General features: G+C 48.2%; 13 protein-coding genes across 13 annotated transcripts; 6 read left to right on the forward strand and 7 right to left on the reverse strand.

Moving 5' to 3' along the window:
- Positions 1-11: 11 nt before the first annotated feature.
- Positions 12-1,655, forward strand: N7516_002272 (uncharacterized protein; the record flags this gene model as incomplete). The annotated part of the gene is made up of 2 exons (XM_057214992.1): positions 12-197; positions 246-1,655. The coding sequence occupies 2 exons, from the start codon at positions 12-14 to the stop codon at positions 1,653-1,655; spliced, it is 1,596 nt and encodes a 531-aa protein (XP_057076875.1).
- A 266-nt stretch (positions 1,656-1,921) lies between these two features.
- On the forward strand, positions 1,922-3,592 carry N7516_002273 (uncharacterized protein; the record flags this gene model as incomplete). Its single annotated transcript, XM_057214993.1, has 5 exons — positions 1,922-1,939; positions 1,992-2,156; positions 2,217-3,112; positions 3,165-3,319; positions 3,369-3,592. 5 exons carry the CDS (start codon positions 1,922-1,924, stop codon positions 3,590-3,592), a joined length of 1,458 nt encoding a protein of 485 aa, XP_057076876.1.
- A 1,010-nt stretch (positions 3,593-4,602) lies between these two features.
- N7516_002274 (uncharacterized protein) lies at positions 4,603-5,320 on the reverse strand (the record flags this gene model as incomplete). The annotated part of the gene is made up of 3 exons (XM_057214994.1): positions 4,603-4,978; positions 5,062-5,194; positions 5,254-5,320. 3 exons carry the CDS (start codon positions 5,318-5,320, stop codon positions 4,603-4,605), a joined length of 576 nt encoding a protein of 191 aa, XP_057076877.1.
- A 764-nt stretch (positions 5,321-6,084) lies between these two features.
- Positions 6,085-8,095, forward strand: N7516_002275 (calponin homology domain protein; the record flags this gene model as incomplete). The annotated part of the gene is made up of 4 exons (XM_057214995.1): positions 6,085-6,251; positions 6,337-6,753; positions 6,794-7,329; positions 7,386-8,095. The coding sequence occupies 4 exons, from the start codon at positions 6,085-6,087 to the stop codon at positions 8,093-8,095; spliced, it is 1,830 nt and encodes a 609-aa protein (XP_057076878.1).
- A 609-nt stretch (positions 8,096-8,704) lies between these two features.
- Positions 8,705-10,538, reverse strand: N7516_002276 (uncharacterized protein; the record flags this gene model as incomplete). Its single annotated transcript, XM_057214996.1, has 2 exons — positions 10,442-10,538; positions 8,705-10,356 (listed from the first exon to the last, which is right to left on the reverse strand). The coding sequence occupies exons 1-2, from the start codon at positions 10,533-10,535 to the stop codon at positions 8,705-8,707; spliced, it is 1,746 nt and encodes a 581-aa protein (XP_057076879.1). The 5' UTR covers positions 10,536-10,538.
- A 1,213-nt stretch (positions 10,539-11,751) lies between these two features.
- Positions 11,752-12,792, reverse strand: N7516_002277 (ORMDL family protein; the record flags this gene model as incomplete). Its single annotated transcript, XM_057214997.1, has 3 exons — positions 11,752-11,844; positions 11,910-12,268; positions 12,351-12,792. 3 exons carry the CDS (start codon positions 12,790-12,792, stop codon positions 11,794-11,796), a joined length of 852 nt encoding a protein of 283 aa, XP_057076880.1. The 3' UTR covers positions 11,752-11,793.
- A 1,983-nt stretch (positions 12,793-14,775) lies between these two features.
- N7516_002278 (zinc knuckle domain protein) lies at positions 14,776-16,533 on the forward strand (the record flags this gene model as incomplete). Its single annotated transcript, XM_057214998.1, has 3 exons — positions 14,776-15,687; positions 15,747-16,320; positions 16,376-16,533. 3 exons carry the CDS (start codon positions 14,776-14,778, stop codon positions 16,531-16,533), a joined length of 1,644 nt encoding a protein of 547 aa, XP_057076881.1.
- A 210-nt stretch (positions 16,534-16,743) lies between these two features.
- N7516_002279 (putative haloacid dehalogenase-like hydrolase) lies at positions 16,744-18,190 on the reverse strand (the record flags this gene model as incomplete). The annotated part of the gene is made up of 4 exons (XM_057214999.1): positions 16,744-17,098; positions 17,211-17,417; positions 17,491-17,523; positions 18,039-18,190. The coding sequence occupies 4 exons, from the start codon at positions 18,188-18,190 to the stop codon at positions 16,744-16,746; spliced, it is 747 nt and encodes a 248-aa protein (XP_057076882.1).
- Positions 18,191-18,911: 721 nt separating this feature from the next.
- N7516_002280 (uncharacterized protein) lies at positions 18,912-19,814 on the forward strand (the record flags this gene model as incomplete). Its single annotated transcript, XM_057215000.1, has 1 exon — positions 18,912-19,814. The coding sequence occupies one exon, from the start codon at positions 18,912-18,914 to the stop codon at positions 19,812-19,814; it is 903 nt and encodes a 300-aa protein (XP_057076883.1).
- Positions 19,815-20,342: 528 nt separating this feature from the next.
- Positions 20,343-20,714, reverse strand: N7516_002281 (UbiX family flavin prenyltransferase; the record flags this gene model as incomplete). Its single annotated transcript, XM_057215001.1, has 1 exon — positions 20,343-20,714. The coding sequence occupies one exon, from the start codon at positions 20,712-20,714 to the stop codon at positions 20,343-20,345; it is 372 nt and encodes a 123-aa protein (XP_057076884.1).
- A 128-nt stretch (positions 20,715-20,842) lies between these two features.
- On the reverse strand, positions 20,843-21,530 carry N7516_002282 (uncharacterized protein; the record flags this gene model as incomplete). The annotated part of the gene is made up of 2 exons (XM_057215002.1): positions 20,843-21,208; positions 21,444-21,530. The coding sequence occupies 2 exons, from the start codon at positions 21,528-21,530 to the stop codon at positions 20,843-20,845; spliced, it is 453 nt and encodes a 150-aa protein (XP_057076885.1).
- A 202-nt stretch (positions 21,531-21,732) lies between these two features.
- On the forward strand, positions 21,733-22,462 carry N7516_002283 (flavin reductase family protein; the record flags this gene model as incomplete). The annotated part of the gene is made up of 2 exons (XM_057215003.1): positions 21,733-21,786; positions 21,833-22,462. The coding sequence occupies 2 exons, from the start codon at positions 21,733-21,735 to the stop codon at positions 22,460-22,462; spliced, it is 684 nt and encodes a 227-aa protein (XP_057076886.1).
- Positions 22,463-22,940: 478 nt separating this feature from the next.
- Positions 22,941-24,419, reverse strand: N7516_002284 (uncharacterized protein; the record flags this gene model as incomplete). Its single annotated transcript, XM_057215004.1, has 4 exons — positions 22,941-23,131; positions 23,207-23,775; positions 23,994-24,116; positions 24,175-24,419. The coding sequence occupies 4 exons, from the start codon at positions 24,417-24,419 to the stop codon at positions 22,941-22,943; spliced, it is 1,128 nt and encodes a 375-aa protein (XP_057076887.1).
- Positions 24,420-25,969: the final 1,550 nt, after the last annotated feature.

The raw sequence follows: 25,969 nt of genomic DNA on the forward strand, positions 1-25,969 counted from the left end.
ACGTCGACATCATGAAACGCGAAGCACTGTCTGATTTACGTGGCTGCAGTGATGGTGATGAGCGACCAGCAAAAGCGCCTCGGCGAGAAAGCCTGAGCTCAAAACTAGAGCTCTTAAAGAGAGATCGCGATCACCATCACGATCACACCAACGCACAGCAACCGATCTCTCCATTTTCGCCTGACTGTGATATCAAGGTAAGCTGCGATCCCCGTCTTGCGATAGCCATCTCACTCACTGCCTAGCATCCTGATCCCCTCGAACACCGAACAACCACTCTAACGTCCGTCACAAATGCAACCGGCGAGCGTACGGACGGTATATACCAGTGGATCCCTGCACCATCGGAGATTGACGCGTTTGAGGTGATGAGCCAACCCGCGTCGAAACGATCCCGATCGCGTTCGATCTCAACGGATCGGGGGCGTACTCTGTCGGTCTCGTCGGACAATAGCGAGAGCAGCTCGGCTCGGGACACCAAGTCATATGCATACCGGGCCGTGAATTATGTCACCATTCTGGAGACCAAAGGATGCTTCATGCGACAGTCCTCTGCCGGCCCGATGCCCGAGGATATTGCGCTCTGCGAGCGTCTTCTCAGTCAGCCAATCCAACCTCCTAACGGCACACTGCTTGAAGACGAGTATGTCACAGGTTTTCATGATGCGTTGCAGAATCGATCCGAAGCGCGTCTCTTGGTGGATCTACATCCTCTCATTATGCCCTCCGCAGAGAATCAATACATTCAGGGGAACCAATCTTTGAAGGATGTGATTGATGGGTACAATGACCCTTGGCTAAAGACCGAGCCGATCTATGGTCCAAAACCGCAGCCTGATCACGCGCGAGGCTTGAAATGGTCAACCTTTTCCGAGAGTCAGCGGCGCAAACTCGGGATCAAGCCTGACGAGAAATCACCCTACACGGTACGAGAGGACATGTACTTTCCATACTTGACCGCAGAAATCAAATGTGGGAACCAGGCGCTGGATTTTGCCGACCGGCAGAACATGCATAGCATGTGCATTGCTCTGCGGGCTGTGGTTTCTCTATGTCAAGCGGTAGGCTGCACAGAAGAGGTGCACCGGCGGATTTTGGGCTTTTCGATATCGCATGACCTCGGAGGCCTTCGAATATATGGCTACTATCCCGAGATTGACGATGGCAAGGTGTCATTCTACCGCTGGCCTGTTGCGCAACCCAACATCTGGGCCAAAGAGACTCGGTGGACATGTTATCAATTTGTGGAGAATTTGGACCGTGAATTTCTGCCTATTCATACCCACCGATTGATGCGGATACTGGAAGAAGTCCCGGACCCAGACGAAGATGGTTTCGGTGTCGACGTCGACGAACCTGACTCTCTGGTGTCCATGGTCGGATCGCAGGAACGCCCGGGGTATCGCAGAGCAGCATCGTCGCAGAGTCGAGGCCTTCAACCAGAGCTACGTATGATGATACAAACATTACAACAACAATTGACAGAACAGAAGGAACGAGAAGAGAAGCGAGAGGCGGAACAGAAGGAAAGAGAAGAGAAACTTCTCGCTCAACTAGAACAGCAAAAGCTACGTGAAGAGAAGCGAGAGGTGGAACAGAAGGAACTGCAAGGCAAGCTTCTTACTATTTTAGGACAGAAAGATAAGTCGAAATGATTATTTGTTCTTGCATAATACTGCAAAAATGTCAATCATTCCTGTGCAAGGATGTGTTTTTTTTTCTGGGGTATACGTTATCAGTTATTCTTAGATGAGTGCCTTGTGGTAAGTGGCTGTCAGTAGTTTAGTAGATGATACCAATCTCATTGGGTCCCGCTAATAGCTAGATCATTAGTCATCGATTAGATCCCGAGGTCCCGAGGTCAGCAATGGACCCCTCCAGGGCTCCAGTTGTCAAGTGACGCCTTACTTCACACCAAAAAATGAGGCGTAGCTATGAGGTATGACGTATGACACTAATAGCTCACACATTCATTCTAACCTAAGGTACAGAACGCCTTAAGGCTCCTCGAAACACGCAGGCGGAAGGCCCGACCCAAGACCCCAGCGGCGCCCGCCACAGCCCAAAATTCCGCAACTCCTAGCGGTACCCCAACTGTGAATGGCGTACCTAGCTTGGTCGGAATGAAGGATTGGTTGCAGGCTTTAGGACACTCCGTACGCATACTCAATATTCCGTCTGCCTTACAGCACTGCGCTGGTTCTTACCAGGTTTAGGAAAATGACGTCGACAATCTGAATATAATCCATGTCGCTGGCACAAAAGGAAAGGGCAGTACTTGCGCTTTTACTAGGTCCTTTCTTCGTACGCATGGATTGAGGACAGGATTCCCGAAGCGGGTTGGAATGTACACCTCGCCTGATTTACAATGCATCCGAGAAAGAATCCAGATTGATGATCAGCCAATCCCGGAAAATCTTTTCACGCAGTATTTCTTTGAAGTGTGGGAGACTCTTACGTCCCCGGACACAGGAACAACTACAGCAATCCCAAAACAACCTCGTTATCTACAGTTACTGGCTTTACTAGCGTTTCACACCTTCATCAGAGAAAACGTTGACGCGGCAATATTCGAGACACACCATGGTGGAGAATATGACGCCACCAACGTGATTCGGAAGCCTATTGTGACTGGGATCACGTCTCTGGGGATGGACCATGTTGCACAGCTGGGACCTACGGTCGAGGATGTTGCCTGGCATAAAGCAGGTATATTCAAACCCGGGGCGCCTGCATTCTCTGCTGTTCAGGAGTCTGGTCCCGATGCAGTTCTACGGAAACGTGCGACTGAAAGAAACACCGACTTGACATTTGTCTCGCCCTCTGCCACCCTTCCTGATAATAGAAGGGTCTTGAGTGCTCCGGTGCAACGGCTGAATTGCTCTTTGGCTCTGCAGTTGACTGAAACGTTTCTACGGCTTAAGGATTCCGAGCATACGCTGGACGCCGATGACATCTCTAATGGTGTCAACAACTTCTCCTGGATGGGGAGGTTTGAGATAATAAACAAAGATTGCTCACAATGGTTCTTGGACGGTGCACATAACACGCTGAGCCTAGAGCAAGCGGCGGAATGGTTCTCAAAGAATGTTAATGTTACAGATGCACCAAAGTAAGTATTACGTGTCATGTCCAATCTAATTCCTTATTAACGTGCGATCTAGACATCGTGTTCTTATCTTTAGCCATTTTTCTGAAGAGCGTGACGGTGTCACTCTATTGGAATGTCTAGCGCATGCGCTCTCTGAGCACAATGCAAAACCCGATCATGTCATCTTCACTACATACGATGAGAGAGAGGATGGTGCAACAAGAATAGGTGAGCAATACAAAACAGCTGCAGTGAGTAGACACTAACCTATAATCAGACAAAACATTGAAGGTGCCAGAGACGCCTTTCCCAGATCTTTGCGCAATATATTCTTCTCTTTGGACAGAAATTCATCCCTCTACCGCAGTCTCAACCGAGCCGACTATCCAGGGTGCCATAAGGCTTGCGGAACGGATAAGTTCGCAACAAGGTGGCATGCAAGCTCTTGTTACCGGGAGCTTACATCTTGTTGGAGGAGCACTTAACCTGTTACGGCCTTGAATCGACAGTCCATTTCACTTCGACGTTCGGATCATCGTAGCCACTATGTTTACCACAACTCTTTCATATCTCACAGTCGCGATTATCACTTTATTGAGGAGTTTCATGTCGAAACACTATTCGTATTCCTAACGACGTGGTTGGGACAGGAGAAATATCGAAAAGCGAAAAAAAAACCATGCTGCTTTTCAAATCTTAGAGCTCTCCGGCGATGATTGATTTTGATAACCGAAGATCGCTGTGAACTCTACAACCCAGCTATTCATGGCCAACTTATTCCTCTGCTCTAGTGGGAAGTAGACGATTTCGATATATATCTATCAAGAGTAGGTCGGTCTCTTCAGAAACCTCGCTGTTACACATCTATATCAATCTCAAGATGGTCCGCTCTCGAAGAAACATAGTAACACTTAACGCATGCAAATTTTAATTATAACAGCCTCTACCCCCGCAAGTTCTTAATAGTGATTTTATCTAAAGCATCTATCGGAATGAAACAATTGCTGAGTATGTCCTTTGTGAGGCGTTATTTTGAAGTATAAAGAAAGCTCTGCAGGCTGAATGTATCCATCAGTCAACATTTTAGATAGTTGGCATAGTAGAGAGCGTAGTATACTATAGAAGATATTGATGAATGGTAAAATTGAGTGAAAATCGCTAGATGCCGAAGAAACATAGTATACAAGTGCTAATTGCCAATCTATATGGCTCTGATTATTTCGAAACCTCAGGACATCTTGGTCACTGCTATGACCTATCTATCAGGTTGAACACAGTGCACAATAACCTTATCTCCTAGAACAAGGAGCGCGGGTGGAGTTCAGAGCAGAGACTCTTTGGCATGACATAGCCTCGATGCCATCTATGACCCGGGTTCATTACAAGATTTCTGCTGATGAATTCCCCAATGGTGTAGGGCGACAGCCTTCTCTACCTTCCAGCACGTATCTCTGAAAGTCGAGTTTGTATGGCATAGCGAAGAAATGACCAAGATAACCCGATATCATCTTTCATCGCTTGGAACTAGGAGACCACGCCTCAGGTTGCCACTCCTCGCCTGGATTGGCCTTTTTCGCCTTGGTCCATGGGTTCTCCACCTTTTGTGTCTTCGGTGCTGCGGGGGCTGTTTCGGGGGATGTAGTTGAAACCGGTGTTTGTTGTGTGGGAGCAGCGTTTGCAGGGGTATTTAAAGTCGCCTCATTTATTTGGGTCGTTGGTGGTGATTGTTGAGTCTTGGGCTTATCGAGGAAGGAGGCCTTGCTGGCCCAGCGTTCATCGGCGAGTCGAGCGAGTTGTTTGATTTGCGCCTGGCGGACAAGATCCTGCTGCTGCTCCTGAATGCTCGGGGGTGTTCCCGGACATGTCGCAGCCATTGGTGCCATTGCGCTGTGTTGAAATAATATGTTAGTTCTAATTCAACGGTTGTCCCGGAATATGGTCCAAGCCCGAGCCAGCATATTCCTTGCGACCTGCAACGGAACTCACGTGTTACCTGAACATCACTGAGATGTGTTTTGGGATCAAATCGAACAATGCGTCGGAAGCGAGCTGCGTTCAACACATCTTTGAACTCCCAGAAGGTATTGCCGGCGAGATCCTCACCTAAGACACGGTTAGCGGTACTGAGACACCACACAACAAACAAGCAAGCGGATACTAACCGACCAAGAAGGACTTGCGCCAGGGCAGGCGAAGCTTCTTCCATTTGAACCATAAGCTGTTAACCATTGTTTTGTGTGTAGAATAGGAAGAGTCGCAAGAGTGGCAAAAAAAGAAGATCGAGACGGGACCATTATCGCAATGCATAGAATGGGGATTCACCGCTTCTGTTCCTTCGGAGTAGATGTATAGTTACGTTGTTATTGATAGTCAAGTAACTAGTTATAGAGTATGTTATAGAGTACGTTATAGAATTGTTTTATAAGTATATCATTAATGCTATAATCACCATTCGACGACGTCTTCTTAATATCTTTTATTTACATGTCTTTTGAGATATCCTTTTCCCCTTTTAATATACCTTAGAATACTTACTTAAATCTCTTTTATATGGCCTTTTTTCCTATAATATTTCTTTGTAGGATAGTAAAAATCAACTCCTATAATAACATTTCCTACTACAAAGTCCCCGGTGGTGGCTATTCGATGCGATAGAACCCATCAGGAACGTCATCGGGGATAAACACAGCCCGGACATTCCACTCCCCTTCTTCTCCATCTCCTAGTTAACCTTTTTTCTCCCTTTCATTCAAAAGAACGGAAGAACGTCCACGACTTTACTAGAGAACCTCTGCACTTCTAGTAATCAAATCATTTTCTTCATCCCGTCATTTCTAATTGTATAACGAAACGCCCTCTTTCTGCTACCCAATCCCCGCCACCTTTAAGGCCGGTCAGGCACCCGCAAAGGGATACATACCACCCAGGTGGCAACAACAGTCCAACTACACTTCAACACACTTGACTCTTGATCATCGATCATTCCACACATCATGGCTTCAGTGACTTCGTTGGACAAGGATTTGCGCAATATGCGCCTATCCCGCTATACCCCGCAGGCAGCCGTGGAGGTGCGCGACTGGATTGAGGAAGTGCTACATGAGAAACTGGCAACGTCAGACTTGCTCGAAGGCCTGAAGGATGGTGTTGCTCTTTGCAAGTAAGTGCATATGAGTATTGTTTTGCTAAAGTACCATTAATGAGTATATATCTATGGATCACTGGCTAACTCCTCGAATTACAAGGCTAGTAAACCTCGTTGTATCACCGGGCGTGAAATTTAAGCAGTTGTCCGCGCCATTCGTACAGATGGAGAATATTTCACATTTCTTACGCGCATGCCAATTACCACCGCTCAACCTTCCCCCGCACGATGTCTTCCTGACAGTTGATCTCTACGAAGCAAAGGATCCGGCGCAGGTTCTCCAGTGTTTGGCAGCGTTCAGTCGGCGGGCCAATGCCCTTGCGCCTAACAAGTTCCCCCGAACCGTCGGCCCACAGAGTAAGCGCGGTGTGCTTAGCCCGAACGCGACGGGTTCCTCGAGCACCGGAGCATATACACCACGGTCAGCCCGCTCCTCCAGCAACGTCGGGGATGCGAAGCCTTCTGGGTCATACAGTACCTGGGCCAAGAAGGGAGATGAGCAGGATACCACGCCGGCGTGGAACATTCACCAATATGGCTACATTGGGGGGAGCTAGCCAAGGGAATCAAGGGGTTGCATTTGGTGCTCGCCGACAGATCACCACTCCCGGGCCCGCTGTACCAAGCCTTGCAGAGAAAGAAAAGCGCAGGCGTGAAGAGGATGAACGGATTCGCCAGCAGAACGCAGAGAGGGAAGAGGCAGAGCGAGCGTACCAACGGCAGGTTGCAGAAGAGGAGGCTCATGCGAAGGCAGAAGAGGAGCGCCGATGGGAAGAAGTGACTGCTCGTGCAAGAGAACAAGAACGTCTTAAGGTAGAAGCAGAAAAGAAGCGTTGGGACGATGAAAAGCGCCAATGGGAAGCGGAAGAGCAGCGACGTATAGCGGAAGAAAAGGAAGCCGAGGAGCGATTTGAGCAGGAGCGACAACAGAGACGAACCTTGAATGATAATCGTCTCAATGGTCAGTTCCTGAGTCAGTACCAGGCATCCAACTCCCAGGCTAGTGATGTCGCCGGCGCGGTCGAGGAAACAGCGCAAAGCCGCCGCATCAAAGAGCTTGAGCGCGAGCTACAGCTAGCAAAGGACCGGGAGCGTCAGTACGAGACCGAACGCCAAGTCCAGCCTGGAAAGACCGGCGATAAGCCTCAGCCTCGCAGTCAAAGTCGCCCTCGTCCCGTGCCCCCAAACCTAGCTATGATCTTTCTTCTCTCGAACAAGAACGGCGACTCCTCCGTACGGAGTGGCAGAATACGCAGGATATGCCCGCCACTTCCGAGGCAGAGGAACCCGAACCCGTTGAAGAGCGGGCACCACCCCAACCCCCTCGTCCGCTCCCAGTGCCAAAGCCATCATCTTTCTCAGCCTCGCCGGCACTCCCTCCTAGGGATCTACCTGCCTCGCCCCGGCCCCTTCCAGACCCAGTGGCCTACAACGCCAACCGGGGCCACGAAAGCCGCGTGGATAGTTTCCTTTCTTCGAACCCAGCCCCCGCATCTCCAGCCCCAGCCGCCCACCGATTCCAAGACTACACGTCGACCTCCGAAGTCGACGCCGAGAACAGCCGCCGCGCAGCTTCACAGCAGAAGACCAAAGCCGGCGGCTGGGCATCCAAGTCTCTCTTGGAACGAGAGATGGAGCGTGAACGCGCGCGCCAGGAGGAGTGGGCGGAGAACCAGAAGAAAACGGCAGCTGCGGCCGAACGTGGCAACCAAGACGGCTCTCAGGGCTCAGGTCCAGGCCAGTCTTGGGATGTCCATCAGTATGGCTATATGGGTGGTGACAATCAGAACCGTGGCGGTGTTGGCCTTGGTGTCGGCGGTGCTAGGCGCCAGATTATTGGGCCCCGGCCGCCCCGGTAAACTATTGACTTACCCCCTTCTATTTTCTTATCGTCATTTCTATTTCTCTTAAGTCTCTATTTTCCCTTGTTTATGTGGGCGGATATCATCATAGACATATTTCTGCGTTGGTGGATTATTTTGTTATTCGCGTGCTATGATTCCCGCTCCAGACCGTTGCTTGTTTTGTTTTCGACGCCATGTGGTTGTAGATAGCATTTATACTCAAGATCTTATAATAAAAACATTAAACACATTCTAGAAAACACCGAGTCAAAGGTTATACATAGAAAACTCCTCTGCACAGTTGAAGCTTTTTACTGCCTTCGTATACGAGAAGGCGTCAACAAAGACATCCAGAAAATATATTGCAAAACGCCTCCGTGGCATAGTCCTTTCACAATAAGTGAAAAGAATTGGCATTAATAAATAGCACAGGTACTCCATAGTCTCTGAATATGTATCACAACCAGTATATTCGAACCGAAGAAAGACAAAGGGTCATTTAAACGCTCCATACAAATGCCCCATAAACACCCATAGACGCCTCAGAACCCAATCATCAAGTCTCATTTTCATCATGAACGTCATTACCACAACAGCAGTCTTTCCCGATCCCACAAAAAGGCTTCACGGCAAGATATGCTCGACCATAAACTTCATCCTAAACCCACTTTCCCGCAAGTAGGCCCATTCAACCGAGTCCTGGTCACGACTAGCCTTCTCACGACGCGCAATCCCGGACCGGACAGCTTCCGCCAGCGACGGGGTCACAGAGAGCATCTTGCTCTTATGCAGGAGTACCATCAACGCCTCGAGCAGAAGGGAGACCTTGGCGTTGTTCTCGATGGTCGGGGTAGCCGCCGCGTAGGGGAGGAAGCATTTCTCCAGCTTCGCTTGGGTGAGGTAGTTATCATCGGAGCTGGGGGCGGAGCTCTCGCGGAGGACGAACAGGAGGAGTTCGCAGAGTGTGGAGTCTGCTTCGGGTAGGAGATGCGGGAGGTTGGAGGGGCTGATGAAGTGTTGGAAGATCGGGAGGGAGAGGTCGCGGATGTTCTCCACGAACAGGTCGTAGAGGTGGTCTAGGGGCATGAAATGCCGCGGTAGTTTCTCTGAGACGTTGGAGAGGATGCTGAGGAGTTGTTGGCGGAGGGCGAGGGAGATGTAGCCGCCTAGCGGGGATAGATTGCTTTCGTGGGAGGGTGTTTGGCTTGCTTTGGACATCTTGATGGGGTCTGTGGCTTTGTCCATTGCGTTTCGCGTTCCTCGTCGGGTGCGCTTGTTGCGTCGGGGATTGCCACCATTTGATCCCCTGCTTGGAGGTGATGTCGAGGTTGAGCTTTGGTCAGGTTCGAAATCCTCGCCTGAATTGTTCAGGTAATCTCCATAGTCATCCTTGTCGATGTCGATGCCACCTGCTCTCTTCTTGGAATTCTGCGGGTCTTGTTCGGGAACAGGGATTTTCAGCTCATCGGTGAATACCTCTTTGAACTCGCCGAGATTTGATTTGCCATTAGCGAAGATTGCCCGCATAATTCTGCGGTCCCGTCCAGCTGTGGTGTTCGATGCGATGTAGCGGAAGATAAGGCTTTCTCGAAAGATTCCAAGGTCATCATGCACCTCCACTACCTTCGCCTTCCGTCTTCTGCCTCTGCGGGTTTCTTTCTCGGCCGGGTCAGCGTCCTGCGAGCCCTCCCTCTCCGATCTTCCCGAGCACTCAGATCTCTCCGACAAAACCGAGGTAAGTCTTTGGTTTTGTTTTGCCTCTTGGTACCTTTTTTCACGCTCTTTCCAATCGTCTTCAAGTACGTTGCACATAAACTGGAGCCATATCTGCCAGCGCTCCCAGCGTGCCGGGTGAAGCACTGAACAATTAAATGCCCAGCCTACGGCGTGCCAGAAGTCCTCTGCGCTACTCCACACCGAAGAAGCTTGGTTGAATTTTGTGTTCAGAGGCCTGGTATCAGGATTGTCATTCTCAACGACCATAGGGCTTTCCCCACGTCGCCTACCCTGTCGCGAAGATTCAAAGTGGGTGAAGCCGAAAGCAATATTAAACTTTGCATCCATGGAACCAACAAGGGAATTCGTCAATCGAAGAAATCGCAAAGCTGCATTGGGTGCTTCCTTTTCGTACTCGGACTCGGCGCGCGTTGTTGTTTTCGGGTGCACGAGCATGGTAGCTGCGACGGCCAGGTGCTGCGGCAGTGGAACCACTGCTTTTGTTGATGCGATAGTGCCCGATGCAAGGACATTGTAGAGAAGGCTATATGCTTGAGGCCCTAGTTGAGAAAACGGAATATTATTAGCAGCGGCTCTTTTTGAGGTTTGCCCGCACGCGTCAAAGCACGGGGATAGGGAACATACATAGGCTATCTTCGAGGAAAATTTCTGTCTGTCGAGCCAGCTCCCATTGAAGGGGTACGGGTGACCGGTATGGTACCTCGTCCATGGTTGCCATGGGCAGAGGGGGGCTTTGAAAAGCCAGCTGAAAAGATGCATTTTGAGCGGGCAGTAACGCGCTTATCGATAAGGAGTCGCGGTAGGGCGTGTGGCGCGTCGAGAGAGTTCTAAAGGTATACTATGTCCGGCAGAACAGTAGGCACTTGAATGCTGATATATGTGACATTATTCAAGAGCATAAGAAAGGCATCCAGAGTAATTCCTAGAAATAGGGTAGGATATCATTACTGTAGTCAACAAACTAAGAGATGCTTTGATAACTACTTCTATAAAAAGATTGAACTTCTTTGTTTCGATGGCGGAAACAAAGGCGGTGGAAACTAAACAATGAACTTGGCATTTCTTCCTCTAAGGACTGGGGCACATATTGACAAGTAATCGGCGATATATCAGGAAGGCTACTGTATGACAAGTCCCATGGTCGTGTTAGGCAAAGTAATAAGGTGTTTGTTTTGCTGAAATCTCAAAGCCCCAGGGTAGTAGGTACATAGTGCTAGAGATATCAGTCTATCTCAATAGCACGGAAAGAAGCAAGGGGATATCTATAAGCAGATTATGATTAGACTAAGAGAGCACAGATGTGGAAGATAGTTTGTATGTTCTTGTTTTACAGTTGTTATGCACACATAGTAGTATACATAATCTGTATTCCAAGTACTGTCTACATGGTCTGTTTACCTTGCATTTCTCTATATACATACATACATGTATGTATGTATGTATGTAGGTAAGAAGTGACAGATACTTAATCCTAAATCTATGATGCAATGGGCCCCCGCATGGGCCCTAGCCAAGAGATTGACCTGCATTATCAGAGCTCTACATACATAGGGACAAGATTCTTACTTCCATGTGCATAGATTGCAAAGGCGTTAATCCCTTACATTACACAGCCCGAGATTTCAAAGGGAGGGACCTGAAAAATATGAAGTTTGCGAGGTAAAAAAATGCAGGGTTTGAATACTTGGGAATCTAGACAAGGATAAGCCGCCTGGGGCAAAAAGGAGGGGAATTTGGACTGGTTGGCAGTGACTTCTGCGTCTTCATATTTGCTGACGAAAAAAAAAAAAAAAAAGAGAAATAGGATGCGCAGTGGCCAAGAACGGTTTAAAACCCCCGTCAATCAGTTCGCAATGCAAAGGCCTTTTATAGAGAAAAGGAGAGGCGAGAAAGCTCGGGAAATCAAGGAGGCCGTGGATACGCCAACATGGATAGCAGAGAGGGGGAAAAAAAAAGGAAAGATTAAATGGGAGTCACTATGACTCCTCGGGTATATCGGAGAAGAGACCTATTCGCAACCGATGCGACTGGTTAGAAAGAAAAAGTTAGCAAACGAGTTTCGCCAGTCTAGTTCCAAGGAGATATAACGTACAAAAGGCAGCTTGGGAATGACCACACCCAATGTGGCCAGGAAGTTGATAGTGAAGTGGGTCAAATCGAAGTGGGTGTAGTGAGTGCTGAGGAGGAAGAGCACAATAGGCACGCAGAGCAAGAACTTCTTGGCGGGTGTATACTGATCGCCATTGTCGATCTGCTCCCACATATTGAGATTGTCATAGGCACCGGCATTAAATTCGAATGGAATGCCCCGCACCCAGTGGAACATGAGGAAAGATCCGAACATGTAGCTGATATTGGTAAGGGTCCACGAGGTTTCCTGCGAGACGCCCGGGATGATGTCGTAGAAAATCTTGAGAGCGGCGATGCACACGAAATGAATGGTCCAGGCACCTACAAACAGCACGAAATCCCATGTTAGTCCTTTGGTTTCTCTGGGTAGATATGTGGTCTCCAGGGATCTTCTCTCACTCACCCTTGGCATTCACCCAGTTTGCATTCAGATTTGGCAATGCGGCCTGATCACTGGTATGCTCGATAGACTCAGCTGGTTCCTGGTAGATAAGACTGCTGGACCGCCTCCGGCGGCCTTGTTTTGAGGTCATGCTTGGAGATAGCCGATGCGGCCCTGTGTCAACATCCGGAGGGAAGGAGATCCCACGGGGGGTCAACAGAGAAGACACTTTTGAATTGTCGGACGCCAGCTTGACGGTTGGATCCAAAAGAAAAGAATAGGTTGGAAGAGAAGGAAAGAAGAATGAAAAGGAGCGTGGGGATGAGGTGGCACGGCCCAGACTGGAGTTTGCCGGTCGGATCGGCTTGCGGTCACGGGGTGCGGAAGAGCTCTCTCTCTGATTCACCTGGGCACATCTTCCTTTATTTTCTTTTAGCATAAGACTATCTCTTTTTCTTTCCATTATAGGTCTATAATTAGATTATATTGTGTTTTTTCCTTTACCTCCCTAATCTATCTCCTACCTTTTAGATTAGCCTAGAAGAAGGTAAATGCATAATGGGCCGTACATCGATGTCGAACGTATGCATGTGCGGAATCTAGCCCGAAAGGACTAGAACTAAATAAAGATATACTTTATATTAAGGATTCAGTAAAGGGGAAGATTCTTTTTTTTGTCTGGTTTGAGGATTTCTATGAAATATTACTTATCGTTGACATATCCTTTTATGGGGCAAATACTATGTCCGAGACATCCACAGGCTAGAGTCCAAAATTATTATGCTCGTTATCACCTTTACACACATTTAAAAGGAATATCTTAAGAAATATCTAAGAAGATCATCTAGAAAGACCATATGGAAAGTACGTTTGAACACAAGCTCTAAAAGGAACACCCCAAAGCACAGAGTGCTCCTACATACGATGCCCCTAGTATCACCTTGGGCTAAATAGATCACCACTAAAGTCTTATGTCGTTAAGGACAGAGGCCGAATAAGCGGCTGACTATCTTAGTGCAACTATCTCTTCAACCCTCAGGGCCGTATGTGTCTGTATAGTAAGAAGTAAGAAGTTTCCAACCTCATTATAACTAGCCAAAAGTGCATCGCGATAGATGCCAAGGCTCCATATACAATACTCTGTTGTGTCTAGAGCACGGTCTTCTTCAGTCTAAACCACTAGGTATTTTCTTTCGTATTGATAGTGCTAATCTAGCCCTGGGATAAAATGCTACTAGGTGTCAATAAACAATCGGTTGAAATCGTTGATAACTAGTACACTAGTACACTCCGCACCAGGTGATCATTTTCCCACCAGCTGTTGAACTTTGGATAGGTTTGCATCATCCGACACCAAAAGTTTATAATTAGCAATGATAATCAGACGCTAGTGCGGCCTCTGTCCTTGACAACATGGGGCTTTTCAATGTATAACCAGGGACTTGTGGTTGATAACTATGGGAGATGAGGGTGTGCCCTAACTTGATGAATCACAGAAAACACATTGGACGACTACGTGCTATAAGCCTTCATCAAGTCTTGGTTCGTAGATAGCTGACAGTACTTTGAATATTCAGCCTAATGATCTATAAGATCCATAATAACATTCGGCACTTGGGACGAAAGATGGCATAAACCCCACTCTTGGCGTCGATCGCCTCGATTTGTTATATACTCCACGGGTACGTAACTAGATCTTAGGTCTAAGACAACGCCCAGTCTGAAGAGATTTGAATGACTCGGATCATAACCCAAGCTATCATTAAGACTCAGCTAAATCTATATAAGATGTTTGAGTGTAGCCCAGGGCCAAAAGAGCTTACTGGTTATGGTTGTCTGCCCACTGCCTAGGTCACGTCGAGATCATGTTGATATTGACCATCTGACCTGTTGGATTGATCATAGAGACATCATTGTTATATTTTCAATTCTTTTACGCATGCATGTCTCGGTTATATACAACCTCAACGAGGTCAGATAGTACTCTTTATAATGATTTATTAGATAAAGTATTGTTGAACAATCTCCCATGCTTGCAAGCATATTGTTTGCTACAGACTGAGCCTTTTACCTTTGTTTGCTATTTGCTATTTGTTTGCTATGTTCAGATGGTTTCGCAGGGTTTATAAACCCCTGCATTATTAGTTTTACCAATTAACAATTCTTCTCCTGCTTTCTCCCAATCTCAGTAGTAATCTAAACCCATACATTGCTCAACAAGTATCATCAAAAAAATAAGACCAGCCGATGGATTTGTCTCCATGCCTGAATCATGGGCTCTATGGCTTATCGCCTCATGTGCCTCTTATCGTATCCTTCCAATTTTAGAATTGCGCGAGTGGTCCATATCATCCACCGTGAAGTTTTCTGGGGACCTAAATTCCACTGTTGATCCTTGAAGACTCTTACTCGATCTGTATTCCAATACTTTTGTCCAAACTTAATAATGGCAAACTCTTCAGACGAAGAAGCTGATTCACGCACAGCCCTGGTTGGCGCGCCGCGCACTCGATCGAATCCGCGTTCCACCTCGCGCTCCGCATCGCACGACAGCGCCCGCCCAGCCAAACGACAACGCCGCAGCAGAAATAAGAAGGACTCAGATCTAGCTGATTTTGTTCCAAAAGGTGTTGCATTCAGTGCAACCTCCTTACCAGTGGATGATCCAGACAGCACATCTAGCTCTGGTTCTAGTTCCTCAAGTGAAGATTCCGACTCCGAGGCGGACCCAACCACCGCCGCAAACCCACACGCCGGCAACACCGCGCCTGCAATCAGCTGGAACCAGGGTCGGAAGGCTGCAGTGCGCACATCGCTTGGAAAACGATCGGCGCCAACAGACGACAAGCCTACTCAATTTGAAGCGGTGAATGACAAATATTGGCGCAGTCGCAGTGCATCTGTCTCGGCCAATGATGAAGACAAGCGCACAACAAACGACCAATCTCAAAATGACGATGAGCTGGAAGATGGAGAGATTGACTCCAAGAGTGACACGGATGATTCGGATTCTCTTGGTTCTGAAGCCGATGACTCTATCCTACTGAACATAGGGGATAAGATGGCCAATGACTATGACCCTGCCACCCTGGCCCATGAGCATGGTTCCAACTCAAATCTGAAAGGCGCATCTGCACAAACCGGACCTGGATCGAAAGAGGAAGCATTCCGGCTTTTCTCACTCAAGTATCCAAACGCGCCTATTGCGTTAGTGGACCTAAGTCAGACAGACCTCGAGATCATTGCGAAGTACGTCTATTTCGATCGCAACATCCATGATCTAGATCTCAAACTTCCTATCTCTTGCATCGAATGTCAATGCGAGGGCCATATGGCCGATGTCTGCCCAGCAAAAGAGGTATGTTCTATCTTGCATCCAATTATTTTATTTTCATCTCACTAACCTCAAATATAAAGTGTGAACACTGTGGTGCATGGAATCTGCATCAAAGCAGCATTTGTCCCGACTGGCGACGATGCCAGAGATGCCGCGAACGTGGCCACGACGAGCCGCAATGCAGTTCAAAGCTACGCGGTTTCGCATACGAAGTGCCTTGTGATTACTGTGGCAACGAGCACTTGGAAGCCGAGTGTGATTCTCTATGGAAGTTCCCAATCAGGGATCTTCACTCCAACCAAGTGACAGTGTCAATCTGCTGTGCAAATTGCTGCAGTGCCAAGCATCTTATGGGAGACTGCCCAGCTACTACCATGTACACAGAAACCTTGAAGTCATCGTCATTTACCCTGAAGGGCATCGATCCCGACATGATCACGAACCTCAATACTGTCGTCCCGCCCCGAGAGAGCCGCCCACCTAGTCGAACTTCAGCCCGCGGAAGAAAGAGGGGGTGGTCTCCACCTCCATCCCCAGAAGAAGATGACATAATGTCCCGTGTATCCCGAGGCCGAGGCCGCCCCATCCCTGCGCCGCGTGGAAATACTCGTGGCAGTATTAAGTTCGCAAACGGAGTTGGAGGAAAACGTGGTGGTGATTCACCATCCAGAGGACCTTCTCGCGGTCGATCAACTTTCTCCAATAACAGCAACCGTGCGCGCTCCCCGAACCCGCCCCTCCCACGAGGTCCTCCTCCTTCAAGAGGCGGTGGCCGAGGCGGTGGACCACAACGAGGAGGAGGATTCTCACGTGGACCCCGTGGAGGCGGCAGAGGCCGCGGGTGGTGAGAAGGGGGATGAGAAGTGAGGAGTAGAGGCCGGCGAAAGCCATGTACATAGCAAACAACACAGTGTCGACCATTTCTCTCAGCCTCGGCTGAGAATTTATGTACGATTAAATGAAAACTCATTCCAGCAACTCTCACTCCAGTAAGTATATTTCTCACATTGTACGTATGTAGTATACGCCCATGCTGCCTCGACAGACTATCTATGATGACACAACACTGGAATTAGATCACGCACCATGCTCATCACTCTCTCGAGTCCCGAGGAATCCCTCCTCTAGAATACCGACCAGATCATCCAACTGCCTAATACAAAGGTCGGTATGCGGATGTTCCTTCAAATGCACATTCAGCTCATTCAAAAGCAACACCGTAGCAGCGCCAGCCATATGCCCAGCCGTCATATCATCAATGCTATCACCAACCATGATCAAATTCTCACCATTAACGAGGCCCCATTCACTCGCAATATACAGAATGCCCGCGGGATCAGGCTTGGGCAGGAGATTGGGTGTGTCCCGCGTGATGATGGGTAAGAAGATATGACCGTCGAGATGGTTGTCAATCAGGTTCTGGACTGGTGTTCTGAGAGATTCGGATACTTGTTAGCGCTGTATGTACATTGCACAACCCGAATGGATATGGATGGAAGGTCCCAAGGTTTATGTCCTGGTTGCGCGTAATTGCTATAACGTACTCGAAGTTCCGTGTGCAGAGTGCCCGTCGTAAGCCGCGGGTTTCAAGGTAGTCCATTAGGCGAACTAGGCCGGGCTGTGGCTTCTGGTCGGCCATGGCTCGGCGTTCCACTGCTTGCACTTTGGCTACGGCTGTGGCTTGGTCTGCGGTTGGGAGTTCGCGGATGTGCTGGAGGATGTCGATGGAGCGATCGATTCCTAGTGCTTCTCTATATTGGGAGATTTGTTAAAGGGGTTTAGGAGGGGGTTGGCTTTGAATAACCCGCGGACAGTAGATCATACCTCATTTCGCTGAACATGTGGTGCTGTGGCAGACTGGTCAAGGTTAGCTAGGTTCGGTCAATATCAATAAAATTGACTTGTTGATATGATCAGAGCTTAGTATAATTAGAATCGCCGAATATGCTCGATTTCCCCGTGATTAGACAGGACAGTAAAGGCTGGAACAGAATATAAAACTAGAAGAGCATGGAAATGCGGCTCCAGTCAACTACTATATCTCAGACCCCAGGCGGCAGCAATTCTCGTCTAACCTGGAGTATATGCAGAGACCATAGCGAATATAGGATTAAACCGAGAATTATCGGGCAATCCGCGCAGCATTTTTAAAGCCAGAGATCTGAGTCCAAGACATACTTTCCCGAAAAGGAAAGTAAGTTTCTGCCTGAATCTCAAATTGATGCCCTAATCTCCATTTCCTGCCCGCTTCCAATTATAGCATCAAGATACATATCAACCCCGGATGTATGCAACATAGCGGATATCCAACAGGGAAAAGAACTACAGCGCAGAACTTGTACAAAATATAAGGAGCAGAAAGTGTGACTCACCACAAAGTCCCATCGACATCAAACACAATTCCCTTCAAGAGAGGGGCAGTCGACCCCTCAGCAGAACCGAGAGGTGCGAACTTTCGCGGACGAAGATGTTTGCAGGCGATAGCAGACATGATGGAACGAGTAACGTGCCTTATATTGGACATGAACACAGAGAGAGAGGGAGAGAGGAGCCCTGGAGGTTGAAGAGGTGGAGTTAGCCAAGTGGAGCCACGGGAACGATCTACATATAAAGTTCAAAGGTTCCAAGGTTCAAGTGCCGACTTCGGTAGTTCCTTCCTTTAACTACATAAAGTAGTTACCTAGGTTACTAAATACTATAACTATACATTATCATGCATTGTATATGATGGCTGCCAAAAATCATGATGATTACACGGTCGGGTGGATCTGTGCCTTACCACTGGAGATGGCAGCCGCGCAAGTACTTCTAGATGATAGATACGCACCCGCCATGGCCAACGGGTCGTTGTCCTTCCTCGGTACTCCTAGGTTGGTTAAATGGGTTCTCCGTGAAAGAAGGTGTAAATATAACTATACTATTCCGGATCCCCATCCCTCATACTCTTTTGAGCCAAGGTCGTAACTATTCCCATGACTAAATAAACAGCCTTTGAGTCGGGCATGGTTCTATCATAGTCTAGAGCAATAGATATAAGAAAGTCTTCGGTACGGGTTAGCATTCTGTCGCCTTCATATCTATCAGAGTATTAATGTCTTATAGTCTTACTCTTCTTCCTGGCTCTTTCCTTATCTGAACAAGTGGTTTGTAGCTTCCTTAATTGTAAATAGGCCATTCATATCTTCACCAGCTGAGTCGCCCATAGTCTTCCCCTCGTCCCCTTTGCTTCTTCCTCCCAATTCATCATGGATCGAAACCTCTCCACTGTTTTCCCCATATCCCTCCTAAGAACAATATGCCTCATCGGTTCTCTCTCTTGGCTGCAACTGCTCTACGGAGTCGCCTACCTCGTACATCCATTCTGGAACACAAGGCGCGAGTTTCCACCTTTCAACAAAGCCATCAACCGTACAGAAAAAAGCATTACCAACGCTTTCTTCGGCCCTGTCCCACTCTCAGCCTATACTTCCGCAACAGAAACAGAGCGCCAGTGGTACCTTTCATCAGGCAATGATACTTTGAACCACGAGAGCAATATCCGCAACCCCAACTTGCCAACCACCTCAACCTGGCCACAGCAGGGGCCTCAATACTCGGATTCCTCATCAGAGCAAGAAAGTCCCACGTCACAGCCAGATACCGAACATCATTCCCCCATCCACGAAACCGTGCGCAAGTTCCGATCCAGCACACGAAGCAGCATCTCAAAGATCGCCAGCTCTGTAAAGGCCATCTTCCAACAGCCGCTGACCATTGTCCCACGGACTCTGGACGGTCAGCCTTCCGACGAGGAACGCGCCGAGCCAAACCTGGTTCCAGTTTCAGTATACACTTCACAGCCTTACTTCGCCCGGCCCGTGTCTTCCCCCGTGCCCATGTCTGCACCAGCGCGTCTCGCAGATCACTTCAGTGACCCTGGTCCGTCGACTGGAATCAAGGCACAGCAGCCCGTCCCGTTTGGGGCGACCATTAATGCGGCGGAAGATTCTGAGATGGTGCAGATGAATCGCACGCGCAAGTATCACTCTATTGAGAGTTATCCTGGAAAATTCCCTGTTAGCGATACGTTGGATTATAGCTCGCTTGCTACCGCTTATGCTGTTAGAGGGAAGGGGACTACATCTGTTCGGCCTTTCTCGGATTACTAGGGCTAACTTTTGGTGATTGGGTATTATTCTGGTTTGGTTTTGGAGGTGATACCATGACGATTATGATTGTTTCTTGACTGAAGTCTTTGAATCGGGTGCTCTTTATTGCTTTTCTTTTTCTGGGGACAGGGCGTCAGAGTCAGTGTTGTACTTGGGACTCTACTAGTTATTCATTATACTCATTACCAAAGATCGGGTTTGTCATTCTTGTCATTCAATTCATCTTGCCTTCCATTCGTTCACACGCTCTTACGATAATCGCATTGCTACCTACTGGTGTTCCTAGGAGCCCATCTTCGAACATACCTATCAATCTCCACGCTATATCATCTACTCTTTCCTTCACGATACCACTAAGATCAAACCCTAACGAGAGGCATAGAAGACTGATTCTGATGAAAAACGCTCTCAATTTTTCAAAAGCCGAATTCTATTTGATGATGCACCAGTCTATCCAGGCCAATAACGCCAGCAAATGCTAAACATAACGAACATAACGAACAAACCCATGCCTATCCCTATATCCCTTTATTTCTCAGTCTGCCATCCCTCCCATCTCTCAAAATCCCCCGTATCCAAATCAAACAGATCCAATATACACCCAACACTCTGACTAACCAAGTCATCCACCGACGCAGCCCGAATATAGTACGCTGGCACAGGTGGAAAGATGACCGCCCTAGCACGGGAAACCTCCAACATATTCCGCAAATGAACATCACTAAGCGGAGTCTCCCTCGCAACAAGCACAAGCTTCCGTCTCTCTTTCAACACATCCGCCGTGCGCGAGATCAAATCATCACAGAACCCACTATGAATAGCAGCGAGTGTCTTCATACTGCATGGAACAACGATAATTCCATCGGCTTTGAAAGAGCCGCTGGCAATCGGCGCAGCCATGTCGTTGATGTTGTGGACATGATCTACTAGTGCTTTTACATTCGACGGGACCGAACAATGTGCATTCCATAAGTCTGGATGTACTTTCCTCCTATCGACGTGGTGGATCATGTGTGCAGGAAGCTTAGTTAGATCAACCTGACTTCCAAGGTTTCTTCGAGGAAGGTCTCTCTGTAAGGGCCGGTGGACACAATGTTGGGTGGCATCGGGGCCATGCTGCTGGTTGAGAGCATCTTGTCGAGGATGTCGCGCATAGATGCGGTCGGTGGCAAGGCCAGGTGTCGTGCAAGTCGGCCATAGCGATCCTTTGGAGGCTTCCTAAGAGATGCAGGAGCACCTAGGATGCGAAAAAGACCGTTTTTAGCGCCAATGAGGTTGTTGAGGAGCGGGGCCTTGTCGTCCGTTTCACAGACAAGACGAGTAATGGCGGCCGCTTCAAGGTTTGGGTCGATTGGAGAGTCGATCTCAACCAGATCATTGTCGGCCTTCAAGGCCTCGACAAATCACCGGAAGCAGAGGTGAGGCTCAGTGTTGGTCACTGTGAATCTGGTGGAGATTGTGTATGTGTTGAGCGGAGTTGGACTTTTGAACCAGAGCAGTCCTTGACAACTTAGCCAGCTTAAATATCCCCGTGAGAGTCTTCAAAACAGCTGTCTCGGCTCGCCACACATCAAATTCAAGTAAGGCTGGCCGGTTTATTCACAAGGGTTCTGGGGATGCTGCATGCACACTTCGGCACTTCGGATGGTGTGGAGGGTCCATTCCGAGACCCCGATTCCGAGCTACCGAACGTCGATCCATGGAACTCGAACTCATTCTGTATGTGTATCCAAGGGAAATTGATACTCAGAATCGGATGTCAGAGTCATCGTCATGATATAGATGGATCATTGCCGCTAGGGTCGGCTGTTGCTCTAAAAGGAAGCCCACATGGCGTCGGCACTTCGATCGGCAGCGGGGAATACTAAATAAGAGGGGTAGACTCCCAGAAAGCACAGAAACAGAAACAAAGCACATCATGTTCTATCAACCGGGAGTGACAGAGCACAATCTTCCCCACGACCCGTTTAAGGTGAGGCTTCAGGGTAGACAATGAACGACATAGCTAACGCTGACAGGCGTGCGTGGTGCCTCGTCCGATCGGATGGATCTCCACCCAGAATAAAGAAGGCCAAGCCAACTTAGCACCTTACTCCCAATTCAACAATCTCACATTCGACCCGCCGTACGTGATGTTCTCTTCCAACCAGACCGTGAACGGCACGCGTAAGGATACAGTGGTCAACGCAGAGCAAACCGGACGCTTCGTCTGGAACCTGGCGACATGGGACCTTCGCGAGGCCGTCAACATCTCGGCGGAGCAAGTACCTTACGGGGTGGACGAGTTTGAGCGTGCCAGGGTGACTAAAGAGCCGGCTACGCTGATGGATGTCCCTATGGTGCGGGAGTCGCCGGTGAAATTCGAGTGCGAATATCATTCCACCTTGCGGCTACCGGGGAACCCTCCGATGGGCACCGTGGACGTAGTGATCGGCCGAGTGATTGCCGTGCATATCAAGGACGAGGTGTTGACGGATGGAATCCTGGATATCAAGAAGACGAAGCCGATCGCGCGCTGTGGGTACTATCAGTATACGGTGGTGACGGAGACGTTCGACATGGTGATCCCCGGTATGTCCGAGGATGTGTTATACGGGTTAGAGGGAAGCGTGAAGCACAATCGCGAGGCCGAATTGCGGGATACATGATCGGGGGAATCATTAGTAGTCAATTGAACAAATATAAATCAATCTCTAGGGGGAGAGGTTGTTCGGATGTAGAGAGAAAATATAACAAATGAATGATTGCCTTATGTATACCCAGGTGTATAGCACTCATGGGTCAATGGTGCCTGAATGTCTAGTTTATGCCTGACCGGGTTTATTATGTGAACGCCAACCTTTCTTCCATGGAGGATGTGGTATATGTATGCAAGGTCTTGCCACGCTATGGATCCTGGGGAGTCTCTCGGCCAGAAAGTCCTATTGGAGTTATGTGAGAAGCCATCAGGATGAGCCAAAGGGAGCCTCCCTCAGCGACGTCTTCTTCTTTGACGGAGAACTGCTCGTCGCTGTGTGCCTCGGCCTCCGGTTTCAGAGGCTCCCGAGGTTGCTTTTCCACCGGCTGCTCCAGAAGGCCAGATCGGTCAGCGCAGTGGGACGACTCCTGGTACAATCTGAAGGACGGCTATTTATGTAATTCTGCTTGCACCCACTCGTCCTGTTCGAGTTCTATAGCAGAGCTTCGATTTTCTGGCTCCCATTGTAGCATTTTCCGCACTAGACGGAGAAACATATCTTTTTCCTTTCCCTGGAGACTAGTCTCTCTTTGCTCGAGGGGGATATGTTCTCCCACTAATTCTCCGGCGCAGAGGTCACCTAGAATAGCGAAAACGGTCAATAATCAACACGTCCTACTCAAGGAATAGGAAGAGGGATAGATAGATGAATTACCTTCCTCTGTAAAGAAATTCTGCGTCAGATTCCCCCGGGCAAGGAAACTTGGTGGCGGCGGACCGAGTAGGCGTATCATTTCGGCAAGATGGGCACGGCTCCTGTAAGTATGATACTCCGGGTCTTGACCGCTAAACAGCGAACCCCCTTCGTAAAGGTTCCAAATCTGAGAATGTAAGCCTAGGAACTTGTGCACCAGAAGTGTCGGCTCTCGTACCACGCATCCCACGTTCCATATGTCAACGCTATATGACCACGGAACTTGCAGGATCACTTCTGGTGCTCGATATATATCCGGCTGAATGTCTCCCAAGTGCTGTTCATCACCCATCACAGCCGAGCCAAAATCGCAGAGGATAGGCGCGCCTAGTATTTTAGGCATTCTGAGCTCGCGGGAGGTATAGATCACCCTTCCATCGACCTCCTTCCTAGGACAGGGATTTTGGAGCTCATTGTTTTCAAAATCACTAAAAACGGAATCATCATCAATGCCGAACATAATGTTATCTGCTTTGATATCTGATATGTTTGATAAGCAAATGATCAAGCTCGAGATCGAGAAGAGAGAACTGTACCTGTATGAATAATATTGCATTCTGTATGTAGATAGTTTAATGCAAGAAATAGACGGTGAAGCGTCACGGCCAAGATTGGTGTCGGTAGTCTCTGTACCGGGTTGCGGGATAGAAAATCCAACAAACTCTCCCACAACGGAGGATGTACGAGACATCGGTGTTTGTCTTCAGGTCCGTTGACATCAAAGGAGTCCAGCAACGATCTAACATACTTGCGGCCTGGATGTTTCCGGGGAGCTTCTTCGATACGTTTATATATCTTCAGTTCGTCGTCCAGTTGCTGCCCCATCGACATGGACTTTATAAAAACCTTGAGAGTGACATATTGATTATAGCTGTATTTCCAGTTAGCTTAAAGAGTTGTGAAAAGACATGGCAGTGGTATCTTCTTACTCCATGTCACGTGCGAGCCACACCGTTGAGCTGGCACCAAATCCCAGTTTCCCCACAACTTGGTACCTGTCCTTGAGTATCTCCCCTATTCGAGTAGGATAATATCGACCTGCAACATAGCCCGGGATGGTTTCTTCCTCGATTGCCTGGCTCGTTGATATTCGAGTGAAATCCAGATTGGTGAAATTGAGAGGTTTCCATTTTCGTCCGAGTCGGGGCAATGACCGAAGAAAAGACGATAGCATTTCTGAGACAAACTGGTTTTCTTTTGCAGGGCGCTAGATTTACGTTCGAGATATAAAATATCAAGACAATGATGGGTCTATCTATAGATGGGTGTTAGAAGATGGTATCCTTCTACGAAAAAGTCCTTTGTAGGGGGATTTTGATGCCTGGATACCTGAATTCGTACTACTTTATACATGTACAGTAAAACCTGTTTATAACGAATTAATTGAAACACGATGAAATATTCGTTATATCCAGGTATTCGTTATATCCAGGTGCCATATAAAATATATATATTTCTAGTTTACATACAAATTTATGCTCTAAAAAAAGCCCTAATATCTCTCTGCTTCTTCCCTTCCAATTTCCTCGCTTCCAGTAACCTTTCATGCCTATAAAGCGCACTAATTAACTGGGTTTCTCCCTGCTCCTGCTGCTCTTCATATATAAAGGTATCAGGAGGAAAGGATTTCGGAGATCGTAGAGGGCGAGGGACGATGGTTATAGGCTTCATAAAACCACTGAGCGAGCTCTTTACTAGAGAGTAAAGGGTTGATTCGGCGCTGCTCTCGTAGTGCCGCTTTCTGGGAGGTTGGGATCGATCGGCGAGGCATTTTGATTGGTTGGGAATGCTTGAAAAAGTGGAGATAAAACCTCGATATAACGAATTTTGTATGGAGAGGAATGGTGAATTAACGAAGTTCGTAGTAAGGAGGTAATTTCGTTATTACTATGGCGGATTAATTGGTGGGCCGGTATTACTTCGTTATATCCAGGTATTCGTTATAACCAGGTTCGTTATAAACAGGTTTTACTGTAGTTACACCGCCCTAATACAGTGAGTGTACTGTAAATTGTTAATACATCAACCTGCCTAGATGAAGCTTTTATTCATTTATGGTATACAAATCCCCCTATTCCTTAAACCTACGTCTCCGCTAACTTCGCCGAGATGTAGTGACCGGAGATCGAGCACGCTTCCGTCTTGCTGGCCTTGCTACCGCTCCACCACTCCCTGTTGAATTAATCAATCCCTATATTTTGAACTTCCAGACCAGCCAGAAATATGGAGATACTTGATTTGTATGGAGGTCAAAAGCTTCCAAGCTTCATTTGTTGGACTTGTAAACGCGGCAGAATCAACCTTGGAACGTCTTCGAACATCCTTCCAAGGTTGCTACACACCGGCCCGGCCCGTGAACGGAACTAAACTTAGCTTATATGGGCCTCTTGGAGAAAATATGCCCATATTTTAGGAGTTTTGTGTGAAATAATCTTAGGACTTCTGGGTCTTTAGCCACATGCGCATTTGTTTGTGTAAAGACATACACGAGATGGAATACACCCTGAAAAGTTCACTACGGACATCCTCTAAAAGGAAATCGGGGCAGTGCTTCAAGTGTGATCCTTCTAGTCCAGCTTCCACGTCGTGTCGTCTCGAGTCCATTTCGCCTGATGATCTATATATAAAAGCCGCCTTGTCTTCTCCGGCCAAGATCCCGGTTATTCCACCAAGCCACACCCCAACCGATGTTCACCGGTGTCGTTTCGTCTGCGATTGATCGAT

The sequence above is a fragment of the Penicillium verrucosum genome (genome assembly GCF_028828655.1).
Source record: "Penicillium verrucosum strain IBT 35672 chromosome Unknown utg000001l_segment0_segment0, whole genome shotgun sequence".
Taxonomy (NCBI): Eukaryota; Fungi; Ascomycota; class Eurotiomycetes; order Eurotiales; family Aspergillaceae; genus Penicillium; species Penicillium verrucosum.